The sequence below is a fragment of the Phoenix dactylifera genome, chromosome 5 (genome assembly GCF_051530095.1).
Source record: "Phoenix dactylifera cultivar Ajwa chromosome 5, Ajwa_hap1_PhDact_Kaust_v1.1, whole genome shotgun sequence".
NCBI classification, from domain to species: domain Eukaryota; kingdom Viridiplantae; phylum Streptophyta; class Magnoliopsida; order Arecales; family Arecaceae; genus Phoenix; species Phoenix dactylifera.
The window spans coordinates 32,149,323-32,177,036 of NC_143194.1; the positions used below are offsets into that span (position 1 = coordinate 32,149,323).

The 27,714-nt window shown below is 36.4% G+C and overlaps 2 protein-coding genes and 1 long non-coding RNA gene across 7 annotated transcripts; 1 reads left to right on the top strand and 2 right to left on the bottom strand.

The window, feature by feature from the left end:
- Positions 1-4,318: 4,318 nt before the first annotated feature.
- Positions 4,319-12,800, bottom strand: LOC103710859 (uncharacterized). 5 transcript variants are annotated; one of them, XR_015987378.1, is made up of 6 exons: positions 11,922-12,800; positions 11,797-11,852; positions 6,794-8,834; positions 6,081-6,136; positions 5,832-5,978; positions 4,319-4,719 (listed from the first exon to the last, which is right to left on the bottom strand). It is a non-coding gene; the product is annotated as an uncharacterized LOC103710859 (long non-coding RNA). The 5 variants fall into 5 exon arrangements; XR_016413312.1 differs by having other exon boundaries at positions 6,794-6,853; positions 11,922-12,439; XR_015987379.1 differs by lacking the exon at positions 6,794-8,834 and having other exon boundaries at positions 6,081-6,139; positions 11,922-12,272.
- Positions 12,801-14,530: 1,730 nt separating this feature from the next.
- Positions 14,531-19,519, bottom strand: LOC103710858 (uncharacterized). The gene is made up of 4 exons (XM_008796767.4): positions 19,096-19,519; positions 17,381-17,699; positions 15,184-15,242; positions 14,531-14,787 (listed from the first exon to the last, which is right to left on the bottom strand). Exons 1-4 carry the CDS (start codon positions 19,328-19,330, stop codon positions 14,750-14,752), a joined length of 651 nt encoding a protein of 216 aa, XP_008794989.1. The 5' UTR covers positions 19,331-19,519; the 3' UTR covers positions 14,531-14,749.
- A 4,298-nt stretch (positions 19,520-23,817) lies between these two features.
- Positions 23,818-27,396, top strand: LOC103710857 (uncharacterized). Its single transcript, XM_026806148.3, has 2 exons — positions 23,818-25,123; positions 26,983-27,396. The coding sequence occupies exons 1-2, from the start codon at positions 24,345-24,347 to the stop codon at positions 26,996-26,998; spliced, it is 795 nt and encodes a 264-aa protein (XP_026661949.2). The 5' UTR covers positions 23,818-24,344; the 3' UTR covers positions 26,999-27,396.
- Positions 27,397-27,714: the final 318 nt, after the last annotated feature.

Here is a 27,714-nt window from a genome sequence, read left to right on the forward strand (position 1 = left end):
GCAAATAGAGGTTTTTAAATACCCGTAGAAATGGAAGATTTTTGAGCTTTGGCAACTGAGCTGTCTGCTTCCTCCAGTATGTACCACACAAAGAACCAATTCTCGTGACAGATTTTATCATCGTTCAATTGTAATTAGAATATTGAAACTTACCAATGAATTTAAGAAAAGATTTCACCAAAACAAAGTCTCAACATTCACCATCACAGTGCATTCCCTCATAAATACTCATCATCATCATAACCATTAGTCTAGCATAATATTAAGGGTTTGTTTGGATAATCCAGCAGATTTGGGCTAGATTTTCTGCTAGATTCGTTGATTGGGCAGCCTATTAAGCATGGTTTGTCTCAATCCAACGTTCTCCTAATCCGATCTTGCAGGAGAGGAGAAAAAACCCATGTTCCAATTTTTTTAACTTCCCACAGACCAACAGGCCTACAGATTGCTGGTTGGATGGACTAACAAGCTTGATTTATGAGGGTACGTATTTTCTATATGGATCAAACATACCGGTCCAAGATCTAGAACAAGCACAATCAAATAAAGGATAAATAGTAGAAGAAAAAAAAATAATTAAGGAGGGAGAATTTTTTTAGATAAAATATGAAGCAAAAAACTCTCTCATGTCTCTCGTTGACAGCAGAAACAAACTGCCATAATATCACCCTCTCTTAAACTCTCACGCCGCTATCTCCTTGCTAAAGATAAAAGCTAAACTATTTATAATTCCTATCTAACCCCACCAACTATCCTTTTCCTATAAGGACTTGATTTTGTATCTATTAAGTCTAAGGCTCTGCCTAACTAACATAGACCAGTATTAAAAGCGCACACAAAAAAATTAATTACCTAATTTGTTGGGATTCGTGATGACTTCAACACTGCCTAATATTATAAACTCCATTCAAATAATGCCAGCTTGCCGGGCAAAGCTTCAAAAAGTGCTAGGCTGCCTAAAATTATCTACCAGCTTGTCCTTTATGAAAACTATAGAAAATCAATTTTATAACCTATAATTTTCTCTCTAATAAAATGATGATGAACCTTGAGGATAGCATCTTATACATTTTCCCATATTGGCATTTAATGCAGATAAGGATAGTGTTGACCTTCATCTTCAAAAGCCTATTAACCAATTCCTTTGCATATTTGAAGTCTATCATAATTTACATGAGCCATCTTAGCATACCACAAATCAGCTACATCATGTTTAAGCGTCTGATCTACATAAATATTGTAGCAGATATAGCATAAAGCTTGTCTTCCTATGGTAAGCAATAAGCTCTCTAGAAGCTTTATCATTGGCATAATTCTCTATAGTATTAGGATCAAATAAAATAAAAATAATAAAAATCTCCATAAGAATTTTTTGTGGTAAAAATCTCAGAATAATAATTTCTATATTTCCATATTTTGTTATTTAGTTTATCCGTGATATGTAGAATAGAAATTAATTTTTTTTCATGCTATACGCATAATAAACATTATTCATGGAAAGAGAAAAATAGAAAAATGATGGGAGGAGAGATAGATTACCAATACCTTTGACCGAATAAAGTGAGTAATCAGCAATAACAATAGCATTAGAACCCATACAATTATGTAGAGAAACAAATATCTCTCAACAACCCGTAAGATTATCAGAACAATGAGAATTAATAATCAAATTATGAGCAAAATTAATATCTAATAGAAGTATAAACACAATCATGCTGACTATCAAAATAACTGGCATCAACTATAGAAGTAATCAGAGTCTAACTATTAGCTTCCTTTTATACTTATGCCTTGAAGTAGAGAATGCAATATTAAATTATTTAAGTTTTACTCTACAATATTAAATTTTATCACCAAATTTTCTACATCTGTTACAAGTTCTCTTAAAATTATAATTTTTCTTCTGATTAATATTTTTATCCTTATTAGATTCTTCAATTGGCTTTTTTTTTAAAAAAAATAAATTTAATTTTCTACTTTTTATTTTTATTTTTACTATGAGAAAATAAGGTCTTTTTTTTTGGAAGAGATATAGTCAAATCAAACATCTAAGTATTAAGTATTTCTTGATTAATAATTATATTTTAGAGGTTGCTTAGGTCATCCAAAGATAGCAGGCATATAAGCACTATATTCTTTACTTAAACCACGAACCAACAATCTATGCCATTTATTTTTTTTAGCTAGAGTTTTTCATCAAGCATACCAAGCTCGTTAAATAATTTCTTAGGATTGCAAATGTGTTGGGTTCGATGGAGGCATGATTGACCCTGATTCAATACGATTCCTTATTCATTTTTTGATGTTAAATCCAGACCTAATCCAATAGAAGATCAAGTCAGGTTGCATCGGGCCCACAGCTAAAATTTTTAGGCCTAACGGGTCATTCAAGTCAGGTTGGGTTGGGTTCATGTATGCTCCAATCCCAACCTGAAAAATTCATATCCAAATTGGATCTAGGTTGGGTCCAAATCAAAAAAATAATCGGCCAACATTCAGCATGAATGATTTGGAGTGTTCCTTTGGAGTGCCTGAAAGCCCCGCTTGATTCCGTGATAGCACACTGGCGAGCAATCAATTGAGCTGGAAGTAGATGAGGGAAAAGGATGGTTATGGTGATGAAATTAGAGTGGGTGAGGAGGTAGCATAGGAGAAGTGGGAGAGGTGGAGGAGGTAGAGAAAAGAGGAGGAGAAGGGCGGCAAGAGGAAGGATGTGAGATACAAAGGGTGACGAGGCGAGAGGTGGTGGGGAATGGGGAATGCGGAGGGTAGGACTTTTTTCAACTTCTCTAAACCTTGAATATATTGCTTATTTTCATTTTCATCCTTTAAAGAATATGCATGGCCTTTCCGGCTTTGATCTTCCATTTTCTTTGCACTTCTGCATTGTTAGGAATGTCTAGTGGCACCACCATATCTACCCCATTAACAATTTCCAAAAAATTTGTCCATTCAAATAAGATTTAATATAAAACTTTCAGTAGATTTAATTAGCATCGTTCAATTTTTAAATTATAATGAGAAAGATGGTGGTAGCATCAATCATAATATTTTGCAAAATTATAAAAAATAAAAATTCATATACTTGCATTAGCATATTGCAAATTACTAAAAAATCTTCAACCATGCCAAGCAACAAACACACGAACCACCAATCTCAAAATCTATAATTATGACAACAATGTAGAATGGCACACTGTTTAATGTAGATCAAACATGCTGGTTTAAGATCCAAAACAAGCACCAGTAAAATAAAGAATAAATAATAGAAGTGATGCAAGATGAAAGAAGTAGGAGGAGAGTGAAGAAGAAGCAAAAAAAGAGAAAAGAAAAGAGAGGAAGAAGAATAAGAAGGAGAGGCAACTCAATATTTTTAAATTTCAATGATACAGAACTTAGGTTCTCAATTACATATCAATGGATATTTATAGACCCGACATCCTAATAAGAGTTTGTATAGAATTAAAATACCGAAGTCCTTATAAAATTCTAGTTCTAATAAAAATAGAAACCCAATAAAAATAAAATTCTCCAATTCCAATTTCTATATGCGCACCTAACAGTAGTGTGCCAAGATCTTTTATAGGATGGTTCTCCATCAAAAAGAAAAGAAATAATCTTAGACAAAAAATATCTTTTTATTATAAAATATGAAGCAGAAAAATTCTCTCGAGTTGCCTCATGTCCCTTGTCCAAAAGGAAAAGAAAAGACAAAACCTAAACTATTTTATAATTCTTATCTAACCCCACCCACTAACCTTTTCCTACGAAGATTTGAGTTTAGACCCGTTAAACCTAAGCTTCAACCCCAGCACAAAAAATAAAAAAAATAATTCATTGGAGTTCGTGATAACTTCAACATGATATTACTAGAGGAATACCCAAACAGGCTCTAAGTCATTCTTTTTTCGGGACACTTTACTGCATCCATGAACAAATTTTAAGAAACTTTTCCAGAAACCCAACATTATTTCTGGAACACTTATTTTACCATTAAGACATGAAATGGAGAATATAATTGCCGAAACAAGTTGAAGTCAAAATCATCATCATCATCTTACCTCCTGCTTCATCACAAATTTATTTGATATACTTCGAGAATGCCAAGGGACCTGAAGTCGAGAACATTTACAACGGAGAGGGGCAAGTGGAGAGAGAGTGGTTGCCCATTTGCTGCATTCCCATAGGATTTTTCAAGCAAAGTTGAAAGCTCAACATCATGGTACAAAATTTAGGCTCTAAGAGTGACATTACATCCTAGAAACATAAAAGTTCACAAGCACTGAAGAACGAAGGAAATTCTTTGAAGACAGGAATAGGAAACATAGAAATCAACAAATGGCACTAAAGCGTGAGGCATATATGAGCTAAATCAATTATTGTTCAGCAAACATTCCATAAGCATGGTGGAGCTGATGGGATCTTGACCACTGAGTGGCTTCAGACATCCAAAGTTCATTCTACCTTTCAAGCAAATGGCATTACATTAATTAATGATGCGGGTATAATTTTCTCAGTGATCAACATAAGACACTTTTTCTTGAAGCTGTGGCATTTGATTGTCTTTTACATCTTGTTGTGATCTTCATCCCCTGCTTCTGAAAATTCTTCCCCTCCTTAAGACAGCAGAACTAAACTTTTGCTTCTCGAAATTCTGCAGAAGTTTGGCTTATCCATTGGTTCCCTACGCTATACTGCCTATTCTGTCCTTGCTCTGGACTGGATGTGAAAATACATGTGATGTTACAGTATGCTTCTTTAAAATAAAAATAAATTAAGCAGGGTAGGTGACACTTTAGGATGTGAGAGAAACAAAGCAAGTAAGCAACAGCATCTTACAAAGCGAGTGTGTTTGTCAGTTCAGATCACCAGAAAGAAAGGATGAAGGAAAAACCGGAAATCTAAGCAAGTGAAAATTTAAGAAACTCAAATATTTTCACTGAGAAAAGATACAGAACATAAGAGAAAATCATATATTATGCAGTACAACCTTACGAGAAATATAGCATCAGAGGTCATTGTAACTAGTTGATCTAAATGATAGGTTCCTCTTATTTTGGTTCATATGCACAATGATGCAGATCTGAGCTTTAACCAACACAAGCATACCCTGAGTCTTGTCCACTGCTTGCTTTATCTCCAATCTTCATGACATTAAAAAAAAAAAAAGTGACCGACAATATGAAATTATGAATCATAACCCTTACTTGGGCATAACAATATTCAAAGCCGCAAGGAAATTTTTTCACAAGGGTCTTGAAATACCTAAAGAAAAAAGTGAATGTGGAACTAGAGGGGACTTTATGGATCTTTGACATCTCAGAACTATGGGGGAAAAGGAAAAATAAATATTAAAAGTAGTTTCTTGTTAAGTGGTTTTGTACTTTCTAGTGTTTGATCTGAAATCACAACACGTGCTTCTTTCAATTTGAACGAAGGACAAATGTTTCTCTAGATTTTGAGTCATTATATCCATTCATTGAATAAGTGATCACCAAACGGTTCTTACTCAGAGAACCTTTGAGTTTAGCTTGAGGCTTTGCTTGATTAAATCATTGTGGTTCTAGTATGAATCTGAGGTTTCAATTGATTCATAGGATCCCAACAAGGGAATTCCTATCAATAGCAGAATTATTGTTATTTCCTATGGTTAGACCTAGTACAACACTTAGATTTGGAAAAGAAAAATAAATATGTCTTATTGAAAAGAAAGAGAGAGATCACACCATAATCCAGGAAGTTGCCTAAATGGGTCTGTAGGGTTAGATATGTAAACAGTTCATAGCAATCACAGATCAATCTGAGGAGGAGGAGAAGAAGAAAGGACATACCGAGATTAGATCTAAACTTTTTTCCTCATGACGTCATCTGTAGAATTCTCCTATTCTTTCCTTTACTGCTGCTGCTTTGTTTCACTCCAGCACAGAGATGTGCCAAAAAAAAAAAGCTTCTTCTCACATGGAGGTGGTGCTGAGAATCTTCAAAATTTTCCCCAAAAAGAGAAGAAATCAGCACCAAAGCAATGAAAGCATACAACAAACACAGCACCTGACACAGAAAAAGGAGACTTGGAAACAAACCTTTCCTTGAGAACAGCTACTGGAGCCCTAGCTTCGTCTCCACATGGTGGACCATGCTGCTAAGGAGAATATAATCAAAAAAGGAGAGATCAAAGGGAAAGCACAAGGTATCAAGGATTTGAGAGGGGTGTTTGGAGCAGGCTTCGGAGAGAATCACGCCCTTAGGTTTGAGGAGCTTCAAATTTGAAAGGGTTAAGTTGCAAACTTGGCTACCATTTAGTAATGCCTATGTGATTTCTATTTTGTATTAGACAAATGCAGAATCTCCAGAGCAAAAACAAATTAGACCCAATAATCTACACTGATTTTACTTAATCTGAACCTATACATGTATATCTTTTCTTATAATATCAGAATAAAGATAAAATACAGAATCCTGAAAAATCAAAATACCACTAGCATGATGAACAAGTCAAATGTGTAGAATCCTAAATATTCCATACAAGGTTATCAAGAGACGGCTAATAATCAGTTTCAGCAGAGCATATCCCTGAACTTTATAAGCAAACAAAAAGGAAAAAGAAAACTAAGAAATTATAGTGCAAGAAAAAAAATAAACAAATTAGGATATACTCACAAAACAACAAGATTTCAAAAAAAATCAAAATCTCCTGATGTCAAAGAACCAAATAAACCAACCTATGGCACACCAAATCCACAGTTCAAGATTAGCAGGTTAACGATCAAAATGAGAAAATAATTGTACAACATACAAGAGCTTATCTTGTTCCTTGTATTCCTTTAGGCAAGGTACCAGCACCTTCTCTTATCACCTAAAATCAATGCCATGTAATCATCACCTCAATACAGAAAGCTAGTGATCTGAGTTCCTAAAAGGAAATGGAGAGCTCCTATGTGAGAGATGGAGAGAGAAAAGAATACTACGAGCTGGAGCTTTTAGCAGGATGGATAGGAGAAAAGAGAGAAATGTTATATTTGAAATCAGAAATAGGGAAGAGAAACCCAATTGGAGGTATTATAGAGGACTCCAGTATAGCAATAATGCAAATCATAGGGAAATGACTAGTCATTAGTATATCTTTTACTTCTAATTTAGCCTTTTCTCATAGAGAAAAGTAAGGAAGTTCCCAGATACATTAAAGTTTCTTGTGAATATGGGAAAACTAAAGCACGTCAATTTTGTCCGAGTACAAAAGCAGGTAAATGTAGCTAAGAGTACAAATGTCTTAGAAACAGAAAGTAGAACCAGAGTCAGGGAAAACCAGCTGCGGACAAGAAAGAAAAAGGTCAAATTATTAAATAGGAGGAAAACAAAACAAAAAAATAACTCAAAAAGGACAAAACTAATAGAACAAACAAATCAAATAAAAAGAATTTCACAACATAGCTTCACAGTGAAACTCAAAAGAATGAAATATACCACTATTAAGCTTGAATATAAATTGGAAAAATAGAGATGATTTGCAATTTCAATAAACAGAGAAAACAAATCTAGATAAAGTAAAAAAACAAAAAAAAGCTCAAATATAGCAAACAACATTTTTATGGGATTGAAAAGGCAAAATCTTTGGGAAATAAAATGATGCATTTGACTAATGAAGATTTGTTAATTTAGCTACCCCAATTAATTATATAAAATGAAGCAAATATCAAAAAAACCAGTCAAGGAATCAAATAAATATATCAACTAAAGATATTGGTTAAAAAAAAGAGAGAAGAAGAACCTGAAACCAAGATCAAAGGAAAATAAATAAATATTCAAAAATGTAACTTGAGATCTCCAATAAGCAAAAGAAAAATCCAAAAGAAATATAGTGACAGCAACTTAAAAATATGAAAGGGGCCACCTTATAGGACTGAAGTAGCTGAACCATTTGGAAATAAAACTAATCAAAGAATAAAAATTTAGAAGTATAGTGAAAGAAACATAAAAACAGAACCACTTTATGAGGTTGAAGAAGCTTGATAATTATGAAATAAAATGTACACATTCATGTACACATTGTTTGCCAATTCAGCAAAACAAATTTATTAAAAAGCAGGGATCAAGACAAAAAAACATAAAAATCGATAACTTAAATATGGTAAAACTAACAAAAGAAAGAAATCTTCTATAAAACAACTAATAACCAAAAAGAGATATCAAGGCAAAAATATAAATCAAGAAAATATAGAACTTGAATACAAAAACAAGAAACCCAAAATAATTTGCCCTATTTAATAAATGAAAGAAAAATCCAGAAGAAGTATGAGGAAAAAAAGCTTAAAATAAGACATGGAATGAAGAAGCCAAATCATATTCTCACCTGAAAAGAATGATTTAGTAATTCAGCAAAATAAATTTCTCAGGAAGCAGGAATCAAGCAAAAAACATATTACACAGATAGGAGAAAGGTAAGCAGACATAAGAACCAACTCAAAAGCAGTCAGTAACGAATATCAAAAAAGTGAAAACAAGAATACACAAAGAAAAATTGAATATAAATAAAAAATGTAATATGTAGATATAACTTGAAAAATTCAAGACAAAAAAACAAAATAACTATAAAATATATGATAACATTTTCAAATAAGGAAGGAACCACTTTATGAAAAATGAAGAAGCTGAAACATTCATAAATAAAACACGATAACTATAGATTATAATATCTAGATAGAACATGTTCTTAACATCTTCTATTTGCATCAAAATTTACATGGATACAAAGATTTCATTTTAGAATTTAAATAATGACTAAATAGTGACACTTTCAAAGATTTCAACTAGAAGATAAGGAGGCTTCCTCTGGTCACCTGTTCACCCAGCAAAGGCAAATTGTGAATTGTTTCAAATAGAAAACATTCAAATTATAGTTTTGTTCTATATGCAAAATAGGTGTCATACCACTTTCTCAAAATGATGACTTATATCTATTTCCATTCACACCTCTAAGGCTCTAACCATGGGAAAACATAGCAACTAGTCCAAAAACCTTCATATAAAGGAATAATGGAAAATAAATACCAAAAGAATCAAATAATCAGCTATAGGGTTTCGGGTTAGGGCTTAGGGTTTATGTTTTAGGATTTAGGGTTTTAGGGATTTAGGCTATAAGGTTTAAGATTTAGGGTTTAGGAGTGTTTAGGGTTTAGTGCTTAGTGTTTAGGGTTTAAGATTTAGGATTTAGATTTTGGGGTTGGGGTTTGAGGTTTAGGGTTTGAGGTTTGGGGTTTCAGGGTTTAGGATTTTTGGGATTTGGGCTTGTGGTTTGGGGTTTGGGGGTTTGCGGTTTGGGGTTTTGGAATTTTGGGATTTTGGGGTTTGGGGTTTGGGGTTTGGGATTTTGGGGTTTGGGGTTTGGGATTTGGGATTTTGGTGTTTGGGGTTTAGAGTTTAGAGTTTAGAGTTTAGTGTTTAGGGTTTAGAGTTTAGGAGGCTTTAGGGTTTATAATTTAGCCTTTAGGGTTTAGGGTTTAATGTTTGGGTTGGAGGATTTTAGTACCAAACATTGTAATTTGATATGAGACTTTTTTTCCCATGCCATATTACCCCCAACCAAACAGGCCCTTAGGGTTTAAAGTTTATGATTTAAGAGTGTTTAGGATTTAAGGTTTAGTAGGTTTTAGGGTTTAAGGTTTAGTATTTAGAGTTTAGGCTTTAGGGTTTAGGGTTTGGTGTTTGGGATTTTAGGATTTTGGGCTTTAGGGCTTAGGGTTTTGAGGTTTTGGATTAGGGGTTTGGGGTTTAGGATTTTGGGGTTTGGGATTTGGGATTTGTGGTTTGTGGTTTACGGTTTTGAGGTTTGGAGTTTTAGGGTTTTATAGTTTAGGGTTTAGGGTTGGGAATTTAAGGTTTGGAGGTTTTGGGTTTTGAGTGTGGACTTTATGGTTCAGGGTTTTAAGATTTTAGTGTTTAGGGTTTGGGGTTTGGGGCTTAGGGTTTATAGTTTAGGGTTTAGGGTTTGACAGAGCTTATAGTTTAGTGTTTAGGGTTTAGGAAGGTTTAGGGCTTAGGATTTGGGGTTTAGGGTTTAGGGTTTAGGGTTTTGGGGTTTGGGGTTTAGGGTTTAGGCTTAGAGAGTTGAGGGTTCAGTATTTAGGGTTTAGTGTTAGGAGGGTTTGGGGCATATTGTTTAGGGTTTAGGGCTTAAGAAGGTGGAGGATTTAGGATTTAGTATTTAGGGGTTTAGGGTTTAGGAGGGTTGAGAGTTTAGGGTTTAGGGTTTAGGGTTTAGAGTTTGAATGGTTTAGGGTTTAGGGTTTTAAGGGTTTAGGGTTAGGGTTTAGGAGGGTTTGAGGTTTAGTGTTTAGGGTTTAGGATTTATGAGGCCTTGGGGTTTAGGTTTTACTGTTTAGGGTTTAAGGTTTAGAGTTTAGGGTTTTAAGAATTTAGAGTTTCAAAGTTTAGTTTAGTATTCAGGGTTAGGATTTGGGGTTTAGGATTTAGGTTTTAAGATTTTAGGATTTAGGGTTAGGGTTTAGGGATTAGGGTTTAGTAAATAGGGGTATAGGAGGCCATCTTTTTTTTGTTCTGGTATATCCTTTATCTTCTTTTTTATCTCCTTCTTGGTTGATATGAGGCAGCTACGGCCTTTTCCAGATTAAACCCTAAACAATCATTATATTTTTTTTTTCTATCTTTCTTTTCATATGTATCTATTTTCTTTTCTTTTTCTTAGACCCGAGACATCTGCGATCGGTTCCACATCTAGCCCTAGAAAAACAATCACCCACCGCCTTTCTTTCCTTCTTGAATTGATCCAAGATTATTGTGAACTGCTTCAGATCGACCCCTGGAAACCACACTTTGAGAAGGGCGTCAGTTTCTTGGTTCACCAAATGCTTGCCTCTCTCATTCTTCTTCAATGAAAAAAGCCTTTTACTTTTAGATTTCTTAAAACTGACGCCCTTCAGTTACCATTAGTCCATAGTATGTATACCATTCAGTTATAGCTCAACAGTTTTTGTTCTTTACCTGGACAAATGACAGAGTTTACCCCAATCAAGAACAAGAATAAAAGTTTCTTGGTGAATCATAGTGGACAAAGCATGAACAGGAGACCCATTAATCAACAATGCTTTTACTTGACTAAATATCTCTACATGAATATCTTGTCTACAATATCAGAATGAAGATAACGGTATAAATCTGAAAAAAGTCAACTACAGGTAGAAAATTGAAGATTTCAAATCTGTAAGGTCTTAAATCTTCCACTGAACGATATCAAAATGCACAAGTGAGGTAATCCCATAATTTGTAGCCATAATTATCTTCCAAAAGCCAAAATAATTTCAAGAAATCTAAAAATAAAAGGCTTTATCCATTGAAGAAGAATGAGAGAGGCAAGCATTCCGTGAACCAGGAAACTGACGCCATTCTCAAAGTGTGGTTTCCAGGGGTCGATCTGAAACAGTACAAAATAATCTTGGATCAATTCAAGAAGGAAAAGAAAGGTGGTGGGTGATTGGTTTTCTAGGGCTAGATATGGAACCGATCATGGATGTCTCGGGTCTAAGAAAAAGAAAAGAAAATAGATACATATCAAAAGAAAGATAGAAAAAAACATATAATGATCGTTTAGGGTTTTATCTGTAAAAGGCCGTAGCTGCCTCAGATCAACCAAGAAGAAGAAGGAGATAAAAAGGAAGATAGAGAGGATATACCAGAACAAAAAAAAGACGGCCAAGAAATCGTCTGATCTAGCCAAGAAACACAACAAATTGGTCTCATTGCTTGCAAGAGAAGACATCAAGAAGGAGGCGCTTAGGATCAAACCTTTTCTTGAATCGTTTCCTAGCAGCTCCTTTACCCGATCAATCGTTGGATCTTGCCTAGAAACGCGAGGAATTAGAATCATAGCTTAAGGCAAAGAATCGAGAAGAGATGGGTTGGGATCAAACCCTCTCTTGGGGGATGACCAACGAAGCTATCAGAACCCTAGGCCGCCCTCGATCTGGAGGGGGGAGCGAAGAGGAGGCGGAAAGGAGGGAAAAGGGAAGAGCAGGCTTCGGAGCGGAGGGAATTCAAAAGCGGAAGGTGCAACCAACGCCGGGATGGGTGTATTTATAAGCGCGGGTTAAGACGGTGCAGGCAAAGGGGAAGGGAAAAAATATTTGAAGTCGGTATACTGTCTGCCGAATTAGTTTTAGATGTTTTGCTTACTTTACAGTCCTAGATTATCTAATTAATAATTACTTTACGAGCCTGAACAAAAGACTTGGTAAAAACTTTCAATTTGAAACATAACTATGTTGCTGTAAAAATTATTTATTGATCCCTGTTTCAAGCTTAAACTGCTTGCAAGATCTTAAAATATATGTCCCATAAAATGCTATGGTGGAACTATTCTCAAGTCTCTCATTGAACAATAACTTACTTATAAGTCCAAATGACAGGCTTCAGATGAAGTCTGTGCCTTCACTCCAGATGGATATCCATTGAGAGAAAATTGAAAATTAAGTCCCTGATTAAATTGCAACTTACTTGCAGGTTCACCCATCTTTCAAATTCATTTTATACAGAAATAAGATAACATTAAATTTTTAATAGGCTCCTAATTGTATGTTAAGTTACTTGTTCCTGATTTATAAGCTTCACATAAAGGTTTTCCCGACTTCTACTAGAAAATAATATACATGCAAATGCACGTATAGAACGGAAAAGATACCTAAATATAATTTGAAACTTGATCAAGTATGAGAAAGGCCGAGGATGAAGAGTGAGTGAAAAGAGGAAAAGAGAAAGCATTGGCTTAACCAAACTTCTTTATTTTACCCTTGAAACTAAAGCCTAAGAAGCGATAAAAATGATCAAAAAAGAACTATTTTACATTCATTTTTCTTTTTTTTATTTTTGAAAAAATATTCAAGTTACCATTAACTCAGCAAACAATGCCCATTTCTGCAGTTATTTGACCTTGTTGTCCTCACAATTGAGCAAACAATTTGATAACAAAATTTACCTTTTTTTTGTTTGCCTAGTCTCTGACTTGGTCACAAGATACTCAATCAAGGAGGTGGGAATCCTGGGCACCTCACTGTGCGTGTCCAATACTGTTTTCTAAATGCACAGGTATGCGTTTTTTGCTTCATTGATGCATCACCTATGCTTGCATAAGAGGTATTTGGAATTTGACATGGATCATGAGAGCCCTGGTAACCTAAGTAATGCTTGGACAACTTATAGAAGAGCTTAGAGCTCTCCATGTTTGCTGCCTGCTTTTCTTTTTCTTTTTTTTTTTTTTTTGCATATTCGCTCTGCAACCACTACCTCTCTTCAAAGTACAGCGAAAGAATCTGTTTTTCTTCTTCTTCTTCTTTTTGAGTGTGAGGAGGCATGTGAGTCTAACATAGTGTAACAACGCAGGACCTCACCCAAAATGGCTAGCCGGAAGGTATTATTTGGGTTTCTTGATCCTGCATAAGTACTTAAAATCTACCCAGCGAATAACCGATGTGGGACTAAACATACGCCCGCACGGGTCCTCACATACTCTCCTTGTTCAAGCCCTGACATCCTCGTCAGGCTAAGAATTTAAATCTATTCAAATCTAATTACAAACACCACGATTGGCCCGTGGTCAGCCTCAATGGATCCATGCTGCAGTGTCTCCTAGTCCACATAGGTTATGGGCCAGGTCCGCTCTGATACTATTTGTAACAACCGAGGACCTCACCCAAAATGGCTAGCTGGAAGGTATTTTTGAGTTCCTTGATCCTGTATAAGTACCCAAGATCTATCCAGCGAATAACCGATGTGGGACTAAACACACGCCCGCACGGATCCTCACACATAGCAAAAGTCTCTCCCTATGTTGAGTGGGCTCAGGTTTAAAGATACAGTAGAATGACTATGAAGCTATCAGTTAAAACCAACCGTCACAACTATTTCTGAACTGAAACTTATCAGCGACCAAATGTTTGAACTGCCCGTCCGGCCGTTCGAACAAAAAGCCAGATTCCAGATACCGTATTTAGTTCAACTGCCTCTCGTTTTGGATATGGTAACCTCCTTTTCATTTCAGAAATGGCTGAATTAATTGCTGGAACAAAGGTCCTGTGAGATGATTGAAGTTGCCAGAAAATTGTAATTGGAAACCATTCTTTAGCACGAGCTAAATTGGAGGACTCTACAACCCTATTCACCCAACAGCCCTATTAATTGTTTTCAGAGCCTGTTGTTCTGATTTGTCCCCCCATGATAGTTGCTTGGCCTAGTAAAGAAGGGTGTCAATTGCATTTTGCTGCATCATTCTATTCAGATTCTTTTGCTTCTATAATATAACCTGTTATAAGATTAATTTAGCAGCAGGTGTGCTGCAAAGTTCAATGAGGATAAGGCCACCCTGGATTCGATGTTTGTCTGGCTATCCCTAATCTGGCTTCTCAGAAGAATCCTCGCCCTACTTGGTTATAGAAATTTCAATTACTAGAATACATTTTGATCCTTTTAATAACCTAACCACCCAAGACAACGCAGCATGAAAGCATGACTGGCCAGATGGTCAGAGTTAGTGCAGTAACTTCATATGAATAAGTTCAGTAAAATCTTTTTACATTCATATTTTAGACTACATTTATTGCTTTACAAAGACAGGATATTAGTGCAATGCAATGTACTAATGACTTGAAAGGTGACATCATTCACCTCTGGCCTTGAAGGTTTAGAAAAACCTTTGGCTGTACGGCTGTACAGAAGCTGCTTTCAGAGTGCAAACCAAATCCTGATTTCAACTTGTCTTCTTTGCAATCCTTGTCTTAATGCCTCCTGCAGAAATTTAGGAAACATCGATGATGTTAAAAACTCGAGCAATGAGATTGTGGGTTGAATTGTAGGTTTGAGGAGCAACATGTTAGCAGCATATGGAAGCATGAATACAGAAAGCAGCTTGATTGGACCATTATCATATATACAGGGCATCGCTATGCTGATTACTTGAGGGATACACGCCTTGATTAGAAGGAGCTTGGGTGGAGGAACCCTGATCAACCAGGGCTGAGTGTCTGACACCTCTCTTCTGAACACTATCAACTACGGGGCGACATACCTTGCTTGCCTTTTAACCCATAGATGGGCTTCAAAGGGAAAGTTGCAGTACAAGTTACATGCATTGCCTCTATAACCTAATCCACTTCCAAAAGATATAGATAATGCAAAAAGTACCTTCTGCTTCCTCAAAATGAACTTCCTTCACCATGTTAGCAGAAGCATGGTACTCAAACCTGCCATTGCACAGCAGCTAAAATGAACAAAGCAAAATAATCTTCTTATTCTACCTAAATAAAGAAGTTCTACTGCAACCCAGAGAGAGAGAGAGAGAGGACAATGATTCTTAAGAGAGACATACAGCTTTATATATTCAGTTATTTGAATTGATTGATGCATGGAATTCAAATTTGGAAACAGGCACTGAGAAGATGGATAAGATGCCTCCACTGAGATTGTAATGTCGTTAACAAAGAAAAAAAGACACTGACTGACTTGTTATGTTTAATGACAAACACAAACTCAAGTAACTGTTATGAAATAAAAATATTTGTTTTCTGAGTCTGCAAATTTAAGGAGATAAGAAGAAACTAATGATAACAAAGTTGCATTTCAGCAAGACAATGTTCAATGTACCAATGAACAGCAGCAACTGGTTTGAATATCATTGATTCCTTTCGTGAAAAAAAAGAACATCAAGCCTAATCCCAACTACTTGGAATCAGCTTAAAATTCATATTTATTCACCATTTGATTTTCTATTTCATGCCTGACCATCAAATTATTTCATGTCTGCAAATAAGCGGTGCTGGTTACTTTTGCAGTCTATACATAATATCTGACCCTGTTAAAATTGTTAAAAGTAACAGAACTTGCACCTAAAGCATTTATTTCTTATTTATTAAAAATCGTGAAACTAGTCTGCCTAAATGCCATATAAGTAAGGAGAAAGACTATGCTACTATATAAATTTTTTTGGACCTATTGATCAAAAAGAACCTTTTTCCTTTTATAGCAGCTATTTAAGTAAATAGACAGTGACTAAACAGGGCAAGAGTTTGTTTTTCAGCTAAAATAAATAAGTATAGAAGACATAACTCCATTCTTTTCTATAAAGCAAGGTCACATAAATAATTTTAGAAGAAGAAATGAGGTGGTGGACGCTCTAATTAAGCAGGGAGGTTAGATGGATGTGTGGTGTGTGAATCCTTGTTTAACTCTGATTTCTGAACTATATCACTATTTTATCTGAAAGGACTTTTTGAGTAACAAACTTTGGATTATGTGAACATATAAAGATGAAGTAAATAATTTGAACTTTTACTTCTAAGAAAATAACTTAAAATAAATAAAAAAATATGCATAATTTACGAGGTAAATGGGAACAAAAGTTGCGTATTGGGTGGAACCATGATAACTATAAATGACTATAAAGCAGACATTATGACAGTGCTACTTCGATAGAGATCAGGATAAAATAGTTTACAATTGGATTTCCCGGTCAATTATTAGTCTGAGAATTAAATAATGATTTTATATGGAATCCAAATAGCAGCATAAAACAAGATAAGGTGACATAATGAGCAATAACATATTTGCATAAATATATTGTCTGGCTGCATGACATCCATCTATTGACATGCTAATTATGGGTGACAAAAGTGCTTGTGCCAAAGTCCCACATCTGCACTCCAGGTATCACAGTGAACAGATAACAATACTAATAGCGTGAAAAATGGTTTTTGACAAGAACTATGCCATGTGATCAGCCAGACTATATGGCAAACAATTATGTATTTGCATTATTATTCTAGAATAACTGTATTTTTGATAACTACAAACTGCAACTTTGACATCAAGTGATAGGAGATATTTTTTTCTGAATTATTAATATAGACAATTTGCCCTTTCAAATAGTCATTGCATCTGAATTCTAATCTTCTTTCTACATATGGATGGTTTAGCACTCAAATGCTGTATGTTATTGCACCAACTAGCATACTCATATGGTTTTGATGAAGCAAATACTATGGTTTGGATCAAGGTTCGTCGTACCGGTACCGAACCCCGTACCGGTGTCGTACTAGTATAGATGTACCGAGTATCGGTACGGTACGGTATGCGGTATGCCAGGTATACCGACATTGGCGTACCGATATCGGTACCCATCGGTACGGATACGGTACGCCCCGGTACCGACCGGTACAGCATACCATGGTTTGGATATTGTAATATGTTATGTTGCTGCTCCTAAAGAATGACACATTTTCTTTTCTTAAGAAAAATACGGCATGGGTGCGCATAGACAGAGAATTTAAATGCATGCTACTAAAGTCGGAAAATGGAATGTGGAATGAGAAGGTCCCATCCATACCTGTTTGAGAAAACCACCCCAACCTCATAGTCAGATCTGCCTTTGGTAGCTTCAACAAGCACAGAAACAATTTCTGTTTTCCTTGTGCTCGCCATGAGGCAGTCATATTCACTAGGAACAATGATTGCAAAAAAGTTATCACTCAGCTTGCTCAGGCATATCTTATCAACAGTTGCCAGTGGCATCCGCCGTTTCAACACATCAGCATCTGGATCAACAATATAGATCGCACACTCTGTGATCAACATTATGCATTGCTTTATTTTTCCAGATCCCGTAAACTTCAAAACTTTGTCAGCAAACAGAACTTTTTGATCACCTGCAGAGATGGATGATAATTTCGGGCACGAGCAACAGTTCAGATCTTTGATTTGTCTTTCATGGTCACTATTTTTGCTTCTTTTTTTTTTTATAAATGGTCATTAAAACATTGAATCTGTAAATATTCAGACAATGAAAATAAATGGATATAACTAAAGATTTGTTGGTGTTACCCACAACTGGAGCATTCCCTCATTAAACTTGATCATTATCATAATAATTAATGAAACCAGCACTAAATTGTTACTTTTCAAGTTGGGCCTCAGTTCTTTAATTTCTCAAAAAAGCTGTGTTAATTTCACTTAAAATGTCACAGCCCAGGACCTCATAAAAAAAAAGGCTAACCGGAAGATATTATTTGGATTCCTTAGTTTGTAAAGTATCCAAGATTTCCTCGACGAATAACCAATGTAAGACTAAATACATGCCTGTACAGGTTCTTATATACTTTCTCTATTTAAGCTTTAGCATCTTCGCTGAGCTAAAGGTCTAAATCATATCCATTCATAAACACCACGATCAGCTCATAGTCAATTCAAATAGATCCATGCTGCAAGGTCCCCTCATCCAAATATAACAACCACAAATATAACATTTTCCTGCACATTATTTTGATATCCCTCATTTCATGTATTTCCTATTCAGCTATTTAGCTCTCGTTATTGCATTTTGATCTAATATTAATAGACAGAACAAATTTGGACCAGCCACCATGGTCAATCTGCTAGCCAGTGCATGTCAAAGAACACCTACTTACGAGCAATTAGGGTCAATTACAAGTTGAGACAATAGTCTGATACCTGTCTGTAATGCAAGACTGACTTGACCTGGACCTGATACAACCCAACCTTACTTTTCTGAGAAAAGGGAGGGAATAAGGCCACCCGGATTTCATTAAGTGATGCAACCCAACCAATCGCCACCCCCACTTCATAAAATACAAGAAAAATGTCAAATTAGCATGAAACCAGGCGAATGCAATCCATGTGCAGACTCTTAAAAGAAATGACACCATCTTACATGAAGCACATGAAGCTTACAAGAAGGTACTCACCTAATTAAAACGCTACATAGATTAAACGTATTGTGTTATTATTAAACCAGGGGAAAATTTTGCAAGTGCTTCTATTCAGATTGCAGCACTGCTGCAGTGAAAGCCTAAAACTCAAAAGACTAACAAAACAAGCCCCTTCGCAACCCAGAAGTATAGTAATACTATCAAGACGAGTCCAACATAAGTAAAAATTGTTGAATGAGAACTGAAGTAAGAAGCCGCTAAGAATTGAACAAAAAAAAAAGAAAAAAAAAACCCTGAAAAAGAAAATTTTCAACCAACGATCAATAGTTCTATCTTTCAGTTAGTGAAGAAGGATTAGAGGGAGGGGGCAATCAACCTCGCTTGGATAACATGGAAGAGAGGTAAGGATCGGAGGGGACGTCGAGGTAATCTCCCTTGCAGTCTCGCCGGAGGGAGGCTCTTCGCCGGACCTTCACCCCCATGAACGGCTTCAGTTCCCCACTGGTGTCGCTAGCTTCTGAAATCTTTTGGCTCTGGCCTTCGCCTCTAGCCCGGTCGAGGGTCTCTGAAGCTTGGATTTGAACTCCCCTTGGTAGCTTCAGTCGATCCATCGCCTTCCGTTCTCTCTCCTTTCTGCGTTTGTTTTCTCTTTCTTAAAAGCATGGGGTCGCTGGTACCCTGGATTCGCCAGCGGAAGGCTATTTAGTGGCTTAAAGATAATATATAACGATAATAAAGTTGGTGTTGATTTATAACGATAAAAGTTCAGCAAATTGCACAATAAACTTTTCTAATAGTTGGTGAATAAAGTAATAGGTCTACAAAAGTAATAGCTTTGCACCATGGCCCAAGATCATTATTCCTTTCTTGAGGAAGTTCGCAATTGATTAATAGACTGCAAAAGAAGCTTAGCTGTCTCGTGTTTTGGAAAGGGGGAAATATAATTATAGAATATATATATATATATATATATATATATATATATATATATATATATATATATATATATATATATATATATATATATATAGACACTAGCATACAATTCGTTTCAATTTATTTTTATTTTTATTTTTTTGGTACAATCACATGTTTTTTGATATCGGAAGCCTAGCTGTCATGACTTCATCCCACTTTCGACTCTCTTTTCAAAGCATGCAATTATAATTTTTTGTCTCTCGGCGGAGTCTCTCTACACGTGTAAAGTTAGGTAAAGTTCTCGCGACTAAAAAAGAAAAAAGAAAAAAGAAACTCATAGTAAATATAGACAACGTTGCTGAGGATTTCTTGGCACTTTTGACAAATGTTCTCCACTTTAAAACCTAGCCCTAGAAAGTAAGGATTTTATGTGCAATTTTTCAAGATCAAGTACTCATTTATCCCAAGCAAACATGTATTTACATATATTTGAACGCATATATATAAATATATATATATATGTATAATTTTTATATTTGATTATATATTAATAAATTATTCTTGATGTGGCAAAAGCAACAGAATTTTATTATTATGTTTGATTTAAAACATGGGGAGGAAAAAAGGGAAAAAATAGAACCCATGGATTAAGAATATAATCCCATTACTCTTGGTTCCGTGAAACATCAAGTCTTACCATAATAGAGTAGGTTTAGAAGAAATAGTATAAAAACAATATTTTTAGAAAGTGTGAGGTCAATACACGACAAAAGTAGAGCAATCCAAGCAAGAAACTGTTTTCCATTTCCCTTGTGCTACTTTGCGTCGCCAACCATAATATTTGCAAAAGACAACAAATTTCGCATATAGATATTTTTGATACAAATATCACAAATAAATATTGAAATACACAACTATGAAATATATTAAAATTATATAATTTTTTGACAATTTAATATTTTATTTATAGACCCAGGTAAATCCAATTATTAAGTCAAGAAATATCTACTAAGAGATAACACTCATTTAATTTCCTTTTTTTTTTTTTGGTAGAAGAAAGGGCATGCCAGCTAAAGTGAAAAAAAATAAAGTATAGAGTACGTGACAACCTTACAAAGATATAAAAAAAAACCCAACCAATGTAAAACTTAGGTAGCACAGACAAAAGAGAACTAATTTCCAAAATCTCCAACTGCAGCAGGAAACTTGAAATGCACCCAAAGGAGAATACAGAGACAAAGTAAATCAACCGAGAGAAGCAGTGTCTGACAACAGAACAAGGCCTAGCTGACTCAAGATGATATAAAAATTAATTTTAGATAATTCTGCCAATTAAAGCACCTTGTTCTGATCTTCAAAGGCAAGCTACCTTGTCCATGCCTAATTCCCATACGTCCTTGTTCAACACAGTGCATATCTTGATGCGATTATGTAAAACTTTCAGCTTATAAAACATAAATAAAAGCAGCATTGATGTATTACCATAAAATATTTATCTTAGCTTATTGGTTTACTGCAAAACCAATTTCACTCCTTTCAAATCCAATTTGACTCGAACCAACAAACCGAGCAGCCATGATTGATGTCGACATTGACATCAATACCCCAATATCGCATTCGTGGGGGCTAATAACAGTCTCCTCTCCAACGTACTACTATTATCTAACAAAAAAATACAAGCCCCCTGTTACAACATCCAGTTCATCAACTTATTTTTCTTCCATCAGAAAAGAACAACGATAGGAACAGGAGAATACGGACTCCTTGATTAAGACCTGGTACTAGCCTAAAAGAACAGCATAAATGAAAGGAGTCTCTTTGGCCTCCTTATGTGGGTTAGTGTGGTCCATCGCCTCGGCCGACCCACCATCGGTTAACAGCGAGACGCTATCCTCCATCCTAACTTCCGCGTGCGGGATTGCTACGATCGTCCGTGGACCCACGGATTGGAGGGTCCAGATGCACCCCCCGGGCGCCGCTCGGGTGGGAGATGAGGACATGGGAGCGCTCGGACGCGGACATGTGGAAGAATGTGGAGCGTTCCCGCTCTAAATCATATCCTGCGCTGCCGCGCCACCTACCAAAACGCATTCATCGGGCGCTCCTCTCGATGATTGGCCGTGGGGATTGAGAAATTATATTCACCACAAATCACTGCTGCTTGGATCCATTGCAGCGCAGCGAGATAAGAATTTATGTAAACAAGCGAGTTTAATTGGCATGGTGCATGGTTATATTGGTGTGTGCTTGCAGTGCAGGACATAATTTTTTATAAATATATAAATAATAGATAGAATGATAAAAGAAATTAGGATGAGATGTTATGCAATAATGGATAATTTGAAATAAGATTTCGGTAGATGGTGGGAATGCCACCATATAGAAATAGGCTAATTTTTGGGTTGAATAGGAGTTGATAGTTAGCTTGAGCTGTTGTAACTAGAATTTTTAATTTTCTGCAGTGTTTGATCTTTGTTAAGGTCAACAAGAGACATGAAAGAGGTTGTGATGCTATGGATGTATCATTGATACATGGACTACTTCACAACAACCGCTATAATTTTTTTCCTTTTGAAGAATTGAAATTATGGGACTTAATATCAATATCATTAAAAATATATTATTACTAAGTAAAAAGTATCCATACATAGCTTTATTTTGTGTTTTGCAGATGATTATAAATATTAACAAAAATATTCTAATGCTGTAACTAATTAAATAGGCTTATTTTTTGTGTGTTATACAATCATGAATATATTACTATGATCATGATAACTTTCGCAATACCTCCACAGGGGACATCATGGAGAAGAAAGTTGTCCTCAATTTAAAAAGCTGTAAAATTTGAGATGACGAGCCATCAAGGTATCATTGAAGATTGTACTATACTTTTGCTTTGAAGTTATAGCCGTTCTATTTTACAATGTACATAATCTCAAATAAGCTGCATAGTGGTCCCCCTGGATGGTCAGAACTCAAAAGTTAAGAGTAACATACATAATTAATCGGTGAAGCAAACTCAATGATATATTTGGTGGGGGTCCAAGGTCCTCGTTGTAGAAGTAAGGGATCAATCTTTCACGGGCATATATTTGCATCAATCGTACATTTGTTCCGAGATTGTATCGTTGTGAAATGTTCACAAGCAAATGCTTTAGATATGTACCTATAGTATCTAATATCAGGAATCATGTGAAGTTACTTGTGATTCACAAACATGTTCATAGTAGTTAATTCTTTCTTCTATACATAGAAGAGAGTCCTATCAAGTAGTGAAATGGTTGCCTCCTCGAGCGCCTCACTAGCAAATAACAGAGGTTTCTATCAAAAAATCAAGTAAATTCAAAATATTTCACACCAATCACTTGAAGCCACTTTCGATGGTACGTCAAAAGCCAAAACAAACACAAAGCATATAAGACATCAACTATTGTAAATATGCAAAAAATATTACTGACAAGTGGCACCAATTGTAGTGAGGTATAGTCTAATCCATATAATTCTGTTACCCATGATTCTAATAAGTTCTTCCCATTTCTACTTAGCTAATCGATTAGGAAAATATGTCATTCACACAATAGTGGATCAAGTTTGCCGAGTTAGATATAAGGAGATATATTGAATAGTTTTTTAGTTAAAAAAGTAGAATTATGCTAGAGTTTTTTTGTAATCAAAATAAATATGCAAGTATCGTAGAAAACCTTTCATTGCTTGATGAGAGCCGTCGGAAAATATAGCTATTTGATAACTAATTTTTAGACTTTCAGCATCTTGGATCCAAAAGCTATTAAATTTCTTAAGGAAAAGATCCAAAGGTTACTGCTTATGAGGTAGATTTCTGATCATATATTAAATAAGATAGTAAAATAGGTCACCCCAATCAGTATGTAATTCATCACTGCTCAGTTCCCCATCAACATGTAATGCTGACATGGCATGCTTTATGATTGGCTCAACCTCATGAATTGTACTCCAATGCCCTCATGCCATGTCATGCAGCGAGTTCAGTGGCGCAGAGCATCACTGTTACCAGGATAGCTGTGGTAACTGGTCGGTCAGTGAGCTCTGAGCAGCTGTTTTCTTGCTTCACATAAACATCCAAATTGGAGGCCATAGATTCCGTTATTCGGCGAAATTATATTTCCATTATTGGCCCGGTCACCGACAAAATACCTGGTCCTTCCTTGGACGCTCCTTCCAATACTCCCTCGTCACGTCATCTCCCTCCAACCAGGGTGCGCGTGAATCCCGCGATTTAAAGCCCAGCTCCCTTTCCGACACTCGCCATCTTCCTCTCTTCCCTCCGTGTACCATCCTCCGCGGGAACAAACTCTCACGCCGTCTCCCAGATCTCACCCTCGCTCGACCCTCCGCGGGAACTCCGCACCGCCGCCTTCTCCTCTCAATCTCCCCTCCCGCTTCCTTCCACCAAGCCTGAAATTTTTACGTTACTTTTTGAATCATCAAATCATCCACTCTTGCAGTCTTTCTCGTGATTTGTATACATATAACTATTTAAATTTTATGCAAATCATAAATTTCATGATTTGTTCTTCAGCTCTTGTAATAATTTCACCATAATTAATTTGTTCTTATATCTATTCATTTTTATAGAATGTATAAATAAAATCGTGGAGCGAATCAGATCTATATTTTTTTGGTACAAGCGAATCAGATTGATTTAAGTTCTCCGGCGGCTGCAAGAGAATGGCTGAAGGGCCGGCGGTGAAACCGGTGTTCCAGAAGCCGGCGGTGAAACCGGTGCTCCAGAAGCCGCCGGGCTACCGGGACCCGGCGGCGCCGAGGCCGGCGGCCCCGAAGCCCCCGCCGCGGCGGCCACAGCTCCCCCCAACGTTCCGGCAGGCTGGGAAGGCCCCCCGACGCCGGCGCAGGCAGTTCTCCAGCTGCTGCCTCTGCTGCTGGCTCCTCGCCGCCGCCATCGCCATCGCCTTCCTCATCGCCGTCGCCGGCAGTATCGCCTACCTCTGGTTCCAGCCCCGCCTCCCCTCCTTCCGCCTCCAGTCCGTCCAGGCCTCGCGGTTCCGCGTCGCCACCAGATCCGACGGAACCTTCCTCAACGCCGCCACCACCGTCCGGATCCTAGCCTCGAATCCTAACGGCAAGATCGGGCTCGCGTACGGAGACGGGGAGGGGTGGGTGACGGTGGTGGACGACGACGGTGATGTGGAGGTGGGGACGGCGGCGATCGCCGGATTCGAGCAGGAGAAGAAGAATGCGACGGTGGTGAGGTTCTCGGCGCGCGCGAAGGGAGTCATGGTGGACGACGCGGTGGGGTCCAGGCTCAAGGCCCGGTTCAGGAGCAAGGAGATCCGGTTCGGGGTGGAGGTCCGGACGAAGCTCGGGGTTCGGGTGGGAGGTAAAACCACTGGGAAGGTGCCGATTCGGGTTCTCTGCCAAGCGGTGAGTTTAAGACAGGTGGACGGTGGCCGGACGTCGCCCAAGTGCCACATCAACCTGCTCAGATGGTGAGCTCTTTTCCTTGTTTTATTTATTTTGATTATAAATAAATATGCCGTTCCATGCATCATTATGCCGTTCCGAAAACGAATAACTATGTGGATGTCATCATGAACCATAAAATTCATTATCTTTTAATAAATATGGAATGAATAATCTTATATGGATTATATCGAGACTTTTCTATGTATCTGTCTCATAACTATCTCGAAATGGGATTTCATGAACAAAAATCACATGGGAGAAGAAAATATGGGCCATATTTTCTATTTTTGCGCCTTTCTATGCATATCCATTCCAAAGAAGAATCCAAAAATTAGAGACTGATTTTACTGATGGCGCCGTCAACCCTATAATTAAAAAACCCCCAAAAAAAATCGCATGTGGCATCCACTTTCTTTCTTATTTTTGTAATATGCTTTTTTTCAATACATATTATATGGCCAAATAATATACACCAAGTATATTAATCATTGAGTAAGCTCATACATATCTCTAGATAAATCGATATATAATTTTCAGAATATGATGTTTATCAGTGCACGGTACCCGACCAGGTGATATGCATTTATCAAATTAGTTATCTAGTAGCCTAAAACATACCTCTAAGCAAATTGATATGCAATTTTTAGAATAACATATTCACCGATACATACTATATGGCCAGATGATACACACTTATCGACATCCTAATACATATTGCAAGCTTTTTTTTGATACATACCTTCAAGTAAATAGATATATAGTTTTTCATAACATATTTTTTACCAATGATCTTGCAAGCCAATACACACCTCTATATCAATTGATACATAGTTTCCAAAAATATGGTATTTATTAGTATCAATATATCGTATTCGGTTTTCTAAATTTGTCTAATATAAGAAATTATATATATACTATTTCTTAGATTCCATAAACTCTTAGGTGCAAAGATTTTAGAAAAGAGAGAGGAATTTGAAGAAGGAGAAAGAAATTTGGAAAGAAGAAGAAAGATCTTATAGATGGGAGAGACAGCTTGACAAAAAAAAAAATGAATGGAAAAGCTTGATTAGGAAGAAAGAGGATGCCACACATGATTTTTTTTTTCTTCTTTGAATTTTTTTTTAATCACAAGGGTGACGACTCGTTAACCAGAGAAGTTCCTGATTTTAGAAGAAATGTGATAAAAAAAAAAAAGGCCTGCTCGATATTTTTTTTCTTTGGTACCCATCATATATGATTTTTGTTCGGATTTCGTAGCCCCGGCCCCGTTCGGGCCCGTTTGAAACGTTATCTATGTGTTGATCGGCAGCTTGGTGGACTCCATCAACTATGACTATTGGTTCCAAGAATAGACAAAGAGTGATGGGCAACCTTGCATGAATATCAATAATGACATGCGCTCTTCATGGTGGGGTTGGGGCTTCTGGTGTTGACTCAAGACATCACACCTTTCTTCTCATCATTTCCTTTTCTTTTCATCAAAAATAAATCCTTTTCTTAATCTGCCCTTTTTTTGATTTACATATACATGTTATATGTAGTAACACCTTTTGATTATTCTTTGGGGATCCTACCAATTGAAAATTTTACCTTTCGCTCATGAATTATTCGCCACTTATGAAGGAACACTAGCAGGTTACAGATTGGTACCTTCTATTGTTGTTGTTCTCACATAGGTCATGCATGAAAAAATTTCTAAACATGCAAATAAGATATATTTTTGATTATTTGAATCTTTTTCTTATGTTTCATTGTTGGAGTTGTTTTAAAACATTTATTGAATTTTATGCATATATATTAATACTGCTGCCCCTAGCTGAATTTTTCCCTTCTTCTGACCTCATAAACTTAATATGTAACTGTTGTTTTGTGTTTGGTTTAGGATTAATCTACATTAATCGACCAAGGAACTCCAAGTGTCTGAAGGTCTGGGCTTTGGTGTTGTACAGAGGATTTATATTTTCTTTGCCACGTATGTTATTGGACATGAAAATCCTGGAAGTGGGAAGAAGAGACTGATCTCCACGTGGTTTCAGTATGTGGAATTCACAGCAGATTAAACTCGTATCCATATAACCTATTTTCAGCGATAAACCTATTAGAAGCTTGTGTGTCATACTTAAATGAATGCCAATTTTTTCTTGTAAAAGACGTTTGTATTATTTTTTAAAAAGTCCAGTCTAAATATGGATCTGGTTGGATTTATTCTTGAAGAACCCACCAAACACGATTAATCAAAATTTTGCGTGTAGATGATCTGTTTGACTCTATTAATACAGAATTCTCTGTTTACTTATTTGGCACACTTAATGACAATTAGGTCAATTTCACATTATAAAAGGGTTGGCCTGGGTCTTGTTTAAATTTTGAACTACATCTATTTTATTTTGTGCTTGAGAATAAAAAAAAGTGGTTTTACTTGCTATAAGTCATGTTAAACTCTGGTGCCCGACTTGCACCTCCTTCTCTTACCAGGCTCGTCGAGTTAGGCTGCAGCATAGATGGTTCAGTCCAGTTATGTTTGACTGGCTTATCTTGGGAGCCTGATTAAATTCAGACCTAAATCGAGCTCACAAATCCCATAGCCAATAGCTCAACCTGGCTTAATTCAATC

Coding starts and splice junctions, on each gene's coding strand:
- LOC103710858 (XM_008796767.4), bottom strand. CDS start 19,330: ATGGATCGACTGAAGCTACCAAGGGGAGTTCAAATCCAAGCTTCAGAG. Junction 17,700..19,095: donor TTCCATGTTATCCAAGCGAG/GTTGATTGCCCC, acceptor CCATCTCTGCAG/GTGATCAAAAAGTTCTGTTT. Junction 15,243..17,380: donor GGGGTGGTTTTCTCAAACAG/GTATGGATGGGA, acceptor GTGCAATGGCAG/GTTTGAGTACCATGCTTCTG.
- LOC103710857 (XM_026806148.3), top strand. CDS start 24,345: ATGGCTGAAGGGCCGGCGGTGAAACCGGTGTTCCAGAAGCCGGCGGTG.